The sequence below is a fragment of the Dermacentor albipictus genome, chromosome 4, assembly GCF_038994185.2.
Source record: "Dermacentor albipictus isolate Rhodes 1998 colony chromosome 4, USDA_Dalb.pri_finalv2, whole genome shotgun sequence".
NCBI classification, from domain to species: Eukaryota; Metazoa; Arthropoda; class Arachnida; order Ixodida; family Ixodidae; genus Dermacentor; species Dermacentor albipictus.
The window spans coordinates 77,114,558-77,125,134 of record NC_091824.1 but is presented as its reverse complement, the minus strand read 5'-3'; the positions used below and the strand labels follow the sequence as shown (position 1 = coordinate 77,125,134).

Sequence of the window (10,577 nt, the reverse complement as noted above, 5' to 3'; positions counted from 1 at the left end):
GTAATAAGAGCCCCAGCTGGGAGCCGCCAACTTGCGTTATTACACACGTGTGTCGCTGCCTTTATTACGGCCGATCTGCAAAGAGTAAGATATTCGTGTATACCTACGTCGCTGACATGTATACTAGGGTCGGCTCTTTAACCACGCGAGAATCGAGGGCAACCGACCCCCCAACATTTTATTCTACCACTCCTCCTAGAAGCGTGGAGTGTCAGGTGATGGTGTGCCCGCCCGCAACCCCAATAAAAATTGAGAATCAAGCCCATCCCTCCCCGCCTCCCTTCCCATATATATATATATATATATATATATATATATATATATATATATAAACATTCTTCATTCTTACGCCGCTCTTCTACGTATACATGAACAAAAGAAAAAAGTAATAACAACCGATATTTTATATATAGAATCTATCAAATGCTTTAAGACCTCATTTATTTGACTTCGGTTCATTACCGATGATTTAGAGCAGTCCGCGAGTGACTGGCGTTTTCCGTCTCCCACGACGGCGCTCCGCCCGGCCGATGCCAAGACTAGGAGCTGCTCCGCATGCTTCGCGCGTTCGTTCGGATGTCTACACCGCTCAGCGTCGCAGGAACTGCGCATCTTGGAAGCCAAGCATACGCGTGCGAGAGAGGCACGGCTTCAAACGCGCGCAAAATTGCGCAGTTGGAAGGTCGCGCGACTCGCTCTGAGTCGATTCTCCTCTTCCGCCGAGCGCGGACGACGCCATTTGTAAACAGAAGTACCGTTGCCCGGGCGACGCGTCCGTCGGCTCTCGCAGCCAACGAGAACAAACGAGGCCGTCGCGAGACGAGCGAGAGGAGCCAGCCAGCAGCAGGGTGGCGGCTGCCGAGTGCGAGAAAATCTACGCGTGCCTGTGTAACTTCACGACGACGAGCGATTTCTTCGAACACAGGTGCGTAGCGAAGGCACCCCTATTTTGTTGTACTCTATTGTACGCGACCTGAGATTTCCGTCCGCGATCTCCGGAGACAGTTTTGTGTGGCGTAGCCGTCAATTTTGACCGGTTATTTTAGTCCGAGAAGTGCAGCGTTCGGGCGACGGCGCCCAAGTTTCTATTTCTGTGTTGGAGATTTCGTGAGTTGGTTCTCGTCCTACGGCAAGTGGCCCGTCGGAGTAACTCGCTGCGAAACCAAGGAAAACGTTTCGTCTTACGGACCTCACCGGTATTGTCATCTCAAGCAGCTGTGAGTGCTGACCAATTTTTCTCTATCGTCCCGTTGGTACGGGCTCAATGGGAGCCGAGTTAACGGTGTACGGGCAGGCGGCATTCGTCCCCAACGTCCCGAGACGGCGACTACAACTCCGCCGCTCGCCGTGCTTGTCACATTGTCCTCGCGTTTTTCATTCGCGTACTGGCCGTGTTCCGAGAAGCCGGGGTTTGTCGCACCTTTGACGCCACTGCGAGTGGAGTGCACAATTTGAGGGTCTCCTTTTAGGATGATGCGGCGCGGCATGCGGCGAGCGAGGGAGCACCCGTCTCTTCCTCGGCTATATTTATCCTCGGTCCGACGTTGTTTGTAGACTGTGCTCTTAACATCTATATGCTTTGTTCCTAAGCGCAGTTACGATTTCACGGCGCGTGTATTCGTTACGTCAAAACCGCATGAGATACGACCGTACGGGCGCCACGCGCCGTAGGAGCCCCGCCGCTGGTATCTTGAAAACAAATACTGTTGCTAAGAGGAGCTGGTTTCTTTAGTGCGGCGTTGTAACTTTAGTTTGTAGTTGCTGAGGGCACGGAAGAAAGCTTTCCGCAACAAGTTAGTGTGCAAAAAAAAAAAAAAAATTGCTAGGAAGTTCACGGTGACCGACTTTTACGTGCTGCAGAGGTGATAGCGGAACACCGTCGTAAGGCGTGGTCGGATACGGAAGCAAGGCGTGCCGATATTTCTGTTGCCCACTGTTGCCGCTGGGTCCGCCTTTTCCCAAGTCATTGGTAATAAAAAGCGGGTGAGGAATGACTGCGCCTGATTCCATTCAATTTAGTACCGTGGGACTGCCTGTTGAGCATTAGCATACTTGTTGATCGGCGGCTCGATATGTTCCCGAGCATTAGGTGCGGCCCTTGGATAATTAAAGTGCTTTTGTCTTCCCTGCAGGTCTTAGCGGTGGGTCAGTATAAGAGGTGTGTTGGAAGCATTATCGTATGCATAAGGCATTGTAGCCACAGCGACCTTGATAGGGCAGTTCCGTTTGTCTTGCGACTGTATTCAAATATTGACGGGAATTGCTTGTGAGCTGACTGGGAAGAAATAAACGCACGTGAAATCTGCCTTGTAAAGCATTAGTATTCTGCCGTGTCACAGTTTCGGGCAAAATTAGTTGTAATTTGTCACACTGCAGATGCACTAATCTGCCTATTATGATTTCTGATACGTAATAGCCAAAGATATAGCATTCATTTTTGTAAGCCCTGAAAGTATGCAGATATTTCGCTTAATTTTTTTACTGGTCGTTTCATGCTAAGTATGTTGTGTACAAGTAGCCTTCCCTAAAACATACTTTTGGAGGTTGTTGTTTGAAAAGAATTAGCATATGGGATGACTTCAATTCTGGTTTGGGGGGCATGTCAGTGTCATCATGTGCCAACAGCTTTTTTTGCCCTAAAATATGCACAGTGATTCCGTGCTCCTCGTTCTCATTGCAATGACAGGGCAGTTGTTGAATGAGTTAAAGCTATGATGAGGTTTCTGTAATCAGCCAATGCTGCTGCCGATGAGCTTATTTTGTGTGGGAAATGTCCAACAGGCAATGACATTTATATCATTTTGCAAAACTTACAATTTTTAGCTGCATTCAGCATACAGTAGTTCATGATGAGTTGTTTGAAGTATTAGGCGACCTTTACTTTGCATACTGCAACAACATTGAAGCTTACGTCATGGGTGGTTTGGATGTTTACTCTGTCCCAAGAGACTTTGTTATTCAATTTAAAAGCTGATAGGTGGCACTGTGTACTTGCTTTGACTGTCGGTGGCGGCAACAGCGAGAAGGCAGGAAACGGGCAGTCATGAGTATCATCAGTGTCAAGACGACGACCCACAGGGTCACGACGCGTGTCAAGACACACCATCGTGTGTCCACCACAAGCCTCGATGAGAAGCCGGCGTGAGTGCCAAGTCTTAGCTTGGTCGCATGGGCGTGCAGTGATTGGCCTCGAGCAAGTGTTTCCCAGTTTTGCCTGGATTTTGCCCCGTACAGCTCCCTTTTGTCTGTCGTTCACTGCATTGCATGGAGTGGTATGTCTGGAAGGATCAACGTCATGTCTCCCGTCTTCAGTGCAGCTCTTTACACATGTGTGCATAGTCAAGAGTCGCATTCCACCAGTGAGAATAATACCGTGGTCTACTGGCTGCAACATACCATAAACCAGTTCTATTTACTCTTCTCAGTGTACACTTATCTTAACTACATTCACATAGGTTGTTACATAATTGCTAACTCCCATTTGCAGAAATTGGCACCCGTGTGTGTCCATTCATTTTGTCCACACACTTGTACCTCTTATTAAAGCTGTGGCAACCTCTGAACATTATTGGTTAACTAGATTGAGGCAAATTTTGAAGTTACTCCCTCTTGGTGAAAAATGTGTGGGCTGTACAGAATTTGGAACATTAAAAATTTGTGGACTAGAGGCGTAATTTTGCTTTGCACTGTCTGTGCTTCTCATAATGTTTCAATACTGCAATAATCGAACTTTGTAAGCTCTGTTGGGGCGGTCTCAAGGGGACTGAACATTGGTAATACCTTTGCACAACCTTCGTGTATGTATGTGTGATGACATGTCACTTCGTATGAAAGAACGCTCAAGGGGCGTGGCATGTCTTGTGTGGACATTGTTTTCGCAAATCCGCCACACAACTCTCCACTAAAGGGTGAGAGCACCACCATCGAATAGCATGCATTCTTTGGGTGTTTACTGTGTGGTGAGTTCTAATAATGTACTAACATGTTGGTGTTTGACCTTTTGTTTCAGTAATTTAATCCATGACTGACTAATACTGCATCTTGAGTGATCTTGACTAACTCTGTGCTGCACGGAGTTCTTTACTGTTTTAGTTTCTGCTTATATTACTATGCTTTCTGCACCAGTGTTTGTATAACTTAGGGATATAATACTCTTTTTGGCTATTCACTTTAAGCTGTGAAAGTAGACATGCTGTGTTTTTATAGCTCATCTTTCAGAATGTATAAATTGAACTTGAAATGGAAAGCTGTTGAATTTTGACATATTTTTTTCAATGCATAGCACTTCGTCATGCAGTTTGTATAACTTGTAGAATGCTCTACTCTTCTTTTCCATGTGGTTGGTTACGTTTGATAGCAATCATACTTACTGCTGCTCAAAAGCTAGCAAGATTATATAGTATAATTATCATGGAGTATCTGGACAGTTGCTTCAGCCAAATTATTTTGACTATTCATTATGTATGTCAACCTTTACTCTAGGGAAAACAGAAGAAAGGCGGGAAATGGAAATTGAAGACGATGAGCAAAACAAGAACAAGGTGACGGTGGGAGCCAACGTTTCGACAAGTCAACTTGAAAAAGACAAGTCCACTTATCGAAACGTTGGCTCCCGCTTTCAGCTTGTTCTCATTTTGCTAACCTTTACTGTATACATTTAGATGTTAGATTGTCTGGATTAAGTAAACATTGAAGTGTTGCACCTAAAACCAATACTGATACTGACTTGTGCTGACAAACAACACAATTTATTTATTCTTATTTATGCTAGAAACCCAGTAATCATTTGCTGGTTTCCTGTCCATGTAAACTTGTCAGGCTCCATATGGCTGAGAACATCATGAAGGACGTGAAAAAGTATGCAGACATGGACATCGATGAACTTCTATCCAAGCTGTCTCCGGAAGAACTGGAGCAACTTGGCAACATGGTGGACCCAGATGTGAGTGCTTCCTTTATGGATGCAATGGCAGCCACTACATTTTCACTGATGAGAGCCTTGGGACTTGCACTCATTTCAGTGGGGGGAGGGGGATTGTGACTGTGAACAGCAGGCTGTCCTCTTCCGTAGTGCCAATTAACAGACTGTTCAGTGAAAAAGTGTTATTGAACCCTTGGCCTGGCATCAACAGAATGAGCCATCGAGGCTTGTTTAGTAATCTTTATATTAGTACAGGGTTAGGTTTGAAACTGTTGACAGGCCATTTGGGCATGAACTTGCAAATAGTCAAATGTAGCCAGGCCCCTGCCTGGCTACATCCCTGAAGCTAGAGGACTCAGGCTCGCCTCCCTTCTTTTCCTCGAATAATTTCTCCTCCATCTCTCAGTGGGAGTAATCTGTGGCTTTCTATAAATCAAAATTGAAGAAGGCAGAGGAGCCGAGCATGTAACATGTGGGCTGGCTGCAGTATCCTAATGGTCCATGGTATTGCTCAGCAAAGGATTTATTCCCTTGCTTTGATCAGTGAACTGTAATTCAGTAGGATATCAACAAGGAGAAGTACATTGCAATATTATGATTCCACAGCCAACAATTTTTTTATGTGTAGGGGCAAGACTGTTTATCATTAGGAATACAAATGGGACAAAAAAAAAACACAATCGGAAAGCTTAAGGATGCAGTGTTGGAATTCCTGGTTTGCTTGTACCATTTGAGAAAAATTGTACAGTCCAGATACTGGAGGTGTTGCTAATGTAAGGACACACTTTTACTCAGCAGTGTGAGTGCTTGCCATCCAATATACTGTTGGTCTAAAAGGTCTGCGAGGTGCAGGCTTTGCAAGAAAATTTCTGTGCACTCCGTGCCGGCAGACATTGCGATTATCACATATACTACTATAGTGAGTGACCAGCAATCCCCAGAAAATTCTAGCAATCTCTTGCAAGCCGTCCTCCTCTTTTGCAACAAGGTATTGGGAGCTCCATTGCAGACGAGAGTGAGGGGTGTGCCTCAAGGTGTGGCCTGCAAATTTGCAAAATAAATATATTGGCCTGTTTGGTTCTTTGTACATCCAGCACTAGATTAGCTGAGATTGAATGTTCCTCACTCATACACGACAATGTGTAATGTCTCAGTAAAAAATTACAACTTGCTTCAGTGAGACAGTTAGTAAACCGCTGCATTTTCTGTGGAATTGTGCTCAGAAGGAAAGCTTTATCAATTGTACAGAAATGGTGTATGACATTTTAAGACTTAAAAGGACCCATGGGCCTTACCATTGAGCCTTACTGATGTATATCGCTGAAACTAGCTTGCATTGGTATAGTATATGTATATTAGGCTAACTTCTGAAATAAAGACACACACGCAAAAAACATACCTTTTAGCAGAGCCTCTGTACATGCGCTGTACTGAACCGAGGCATATTACCCTTTATCAGCGCCTCCTTGCACGTGCCGTGACTTGAAAGTCCCCAATGTCCTCGCCGGGAAAGCACCGAGTCAGCACATCCACCATCCATCCATCACTCTTCCGACAGTATGCCGTTGATTTCCGCGAGGTCATTATAAAACCATAGGCATTCACATACTCGGCAGCTTGATCTGAAGTTGCGAACGAGAAAGTCTCTTTGGAACCTTGCGTATGCACCGTCAAATCCCGGCACTGTGCCCTCGTGATATCAACGTCTCATTGTAGCATTCTCGGCGTCACGATATGCGTCGTCGCTTACATACCACATCGCGGACACGCTTTTCTTCTCAGGCCATAGGGTTGGAATGACGTTGACGGTATCTCTCCCGCCACTGCTCTCGCTGTCACTCCTGATAGAGACGCTGCTCTTCAGGCATACGGATCACGCGTGGCCTTCCCCTAGCAACAGTGGAGCAAAATAGTACCAAGAGTTCTCCTTGGTCACCTTATCAGGCGCACATAACGTCATGCACTGCGTCATACATTCACAGAAACACTGCTGTCACAGAGTGCCATTTTAGGCACAGGTGGCTGTTAAACTTGGCTTCGATGCAAGCAGCAATATGCATTTGCTTTTGTTGTTGGCTCTTTCACTTTTTAGGGGCGAGTTTTTCCACGCAGATTCCATAAAATATCAGATCCTAGCCATAGACAGCCTTGCAGTAAAACATTTTAGTGTTGTTATTGATAAAGTAATCGTGCAACTAATAGAGCACTTGCCACCAGACCCTCGCGCTAGATAAGAGGCAAGCCAGTCTGATACAAAGGAGAGTTCCTGCGCGAAACACAGAAAATTGACGGAAATTGAGCCACACTGCTCCAGAATGGCTTCGGCATGTGTACTCCGGCAATGGCCGCGAACAGCGAGTGGATTCATTCTCCGAAAAATAGTGCAGCCGTTCACATGCCACACGCCGTGCGACAGCGCCTCCTGCACAGAATTTTCACACTTGTAACACTGGACTTTTCAGTGCTTCTGGCAAGTGGCTGGTGTGCACGTGGCCAATCAGGCGGCTGCATTTAGAGTGTACTGGAATATGGTTGAGTAGGATGGGCAGCGCAGCGCTCCTTATAGCTGAGGCACAAAGCAGTAAAAGGTAGGTGGATGGCGCTGCAAGTGAATTAGATATTAGGGAAGCACCTGCTGCAGTGCATTCAGCAAGTGGGTATCTCTGTCCTCAGGGCTGGTATAACGTAAAACTATTCCAATCTGTTGTTACGCTCATATGGGCGAGCCCGAGTCATTTTGACCTAACAGCGGATTCGGTATGAAAAGTCTCAGTTTTGCCCGAAAGGTGAAGCATCAATTGCAGTAGCACATTAGTAGACAGCGATACAAAGTACAGATAGTAGATTTATTGGCCGTATAAGCCTGTAAACATTCACTTACTAAATTGCATGGGATCATGTGGGCACAAGCAGACATGAACACATCTCACTCGATGACCATGGAAACTCTGTCAAAACAGTGGACTGAAGAAACGCTGCAGCAGTAGCAAATGAATTGATTTTTGTGCTACCTTTCGCTTCAACATGATCTAAGCAGAAAAACACAGCATACACGAAGCTATCAGCACTCGCACTCGGTCCCCATCGCAGATCGCTTTAATATAGGGCTCACACGGCCACGCCATACCCAGCAGCCGCCACAGTAGACTGCCCCCTCCCCCCAGTGCCTTCCGCACGACTGAAGACTGTGTGAATTCTCCCCGCTTTGCTCCCTTGCCCAAGCGAAATTGAGCCTCCATTGCCAGCTCACCCTCGTACGCTTTCACTCACACGTACTGCACAGTATATGGTGCACGGCGACGATGTTACCGCCCCTAGACTTTATGTGGAACATCATGGCGATGTAAACAGCAGGAATGCACCTGGAATGTCCATATAATTGCTATCGCAATAAATGCAGATTGCAATAGCATAACGTTATACCAGCCCAGGTTTGATCGTGGCTCTTTGGGTCTGCGGTGACATATCGTGATCCAGAAATCATTTTCCCACACCAATTGAACCGCATAGTTTGAGCGCATTTTCTGCTATCATCTTGAGCATCGACGCGGGAATATGTAGTTGGATCATAGTGCCACCAATGTTCACGGCTTGATAGGAAAGCATGCGCCGGGCCACCTCTCGACACGATTCTATATTCTAGTAGGCTATTGCCCGCAAATCATGCTTCTACTGAGCGCTTCGTGTTGGTTTATTCTGTTTCATCGTTGTTTTGAAGTACACGGCCATGTTCCATATTTCACCAAAATTCAGGTTGGCCTGCTCTGAACTGCTTAAAATGAAATTTTATCTACTCCGAAGCGCTCCAAAATGAAATTTAGTCTGCTCCAAACTGCTCCAAGATGCAGTTTTACGTGTTCCAAAAATTGCTCCAAAATGACTTTGAGAAGTGCCACCCCTGTATCTTGCATAGGAAATAAACTGAACTACTTGAGACAAACTCTGCACTTAATTCTAATGAGCTGGACAGTCAAACCTTCTTTTTATCATGTTCTCCATAAATTCTTGCTTTTCTGTCTGAAGTCCTTTCATATATTTTTTATGAAATGAAGCACACTTTTTAAACACTCTTCATTCATGTGAAATTGAGTTCTGTCAGTTAAAGCTATTGAAACTTGCTAAATTTTAGTCTATGTCCAATGTAGTCCATCTTTACCGACAAAAATTAACTAGGCCTGAGCAGACAAGGAAAGAAATGTAGGACCTGCCTTGGCAACTTGAAAGCAGTAATGCCAGCATTCTTTTGTTTTTGCACCTTTTCTGGCTTAATGCACATCCTCTCACAATAAGAGTGGCCTTGGTATTCTAGAAAAATATAATCCTGAACTTATTTTTTGCTTCCATCTCCCCTCATATAGCATTCTTGCTAAAAGTGGTGGGAAAGAACAATACCTAAATATTCTCATGCAACTAAGATAGTTTGTGGCATTTTGGCTGGCCACAGAGTTAAACAACCTTACTTGCACAAAAAACAGAATAACAAGGGGCACAGTGATTGTACATTTCTTCACAACTTCATTTCAGTGCTGAAACCCGGCACTCAAACTTCAAGTAGCGCTGGTAGGGCTTTGGGCTCAACGAAGACACTCTTATTAGCCTTTTTCTGAGGCACTGACCTTGACCAGACACTTTAGTTATATGTCACTGTTTGTGCTTGTGGTTGTTGCTTTGTTGTGTGGATGCATCATTTCATGTTGCACTGTCTGGGGTTGTGTGTTGGATGCACGGCCATGGAGATATCTCCAGCATTCATTAAAGAGGGTTTCTCACTCTCGGCAAAGGAAACAAGATTAAGCGGAAGGCTCGTGGGTAGTACAGCAGTCCTTCGCACTGGATTGAACAGTGTATTTTGGGCTCTGTGACTTGTTTCCTTGTCTATGCTGAAAGCCGAAAAATGTTTTTTTTTTCCCCCCACTCTGCCATGCGTCCTGAGACTTGAGTCTTGTTTTTTGTTTTTCCGCCGCCCGCTGCAGGACTCTCTAATACCACCATCGGAACGATGTCGGACACAAACCAAGAAGAAGCCGACGGGTCCCCTGAACCGGCGCCACCTGCTGCAGTTCCTCGAAAAGTTTGCACGGGAGCAGGAAGACTGGCCCGAAGCTAAGCCATTCCAGGCGGGATCAAAGCGAGGTGGGGCACTTGAACACTTCAGTCGTCGTGTTTAAGACACTTGAACTGGGAGTTCTCAAAGCTCTCCTCTGAAAAAGTGACATTCCCTGCCAGGCTGTAAATGTTAATTTTCTAGGCACAGAAATTCCTCATTTCTGACAACTTTTTTCCACAAAAGTCTAAAAATATCCCTGCATAGTTTCTTCTGCTGCTATATATGTTGCTGTGTAAAGGCCGACTTCAAATGTATGTTAGCCTTCCCCCAACTCGAACATCGCAAATAGAACAAAAAGGTATCTGAAGTACAAGTCATGGCAATAAATGTATTATCTGTAACTGAAGTCACAGCCCTTATCCTGGCTTTTAAATTGAATAAAATTTGGCACCAGAGTTAGGGTTCAGTTCATGCCACTGTTGACGTTTAAGTTGTGATAAACCAAGAAGCGACTTCCAGATGCAGTTCTACCATGGATGACACCAGTATATAAACTTCGTGCATTGGTCAACTCGGCATACTGAGAGTGGGTTGATGTGTGCGCTTATT

At 45.3% G+C, this 10,577-nt stretch overlaps 1 protein-coding gene across 7 annotated transcripts in view; it reads left to right on the top strand.

Annotated features, from left to right (window-relative positions):
- Positions 1–10,577, top strand: part of LOC135916462 (tropomodulin-like) — a 151,351-nt gene that overhangs the window by 111,236 nt on the left and 29,538 nt on the right. For 2 of the 7 annotated variants that reach the window (XM_065449824.1, XM_065449825.2), the window contains exons 3-4: positions 4,819–4,942; positions 9,895–10,054. In XM_065449824.1, the coding sequence (XP_065305896.1) occupies positions 4,819–4,942; positions 9,895–10,054 (284 nt within the window). Of the gene's footprint in view, positions 1–707; positions 926–975; positions 1,218–1,963; positions 1,984–3,019; positions 3,142–4,818; positions 4,943–9,894; positions 10,055–10,577 lie in introns of those variants that run through there. The other 5 variants (XM_065449826.1, XM_065449827.2, XM_065449828.1 and 2 more) reach the window with 5 other exon arrangements.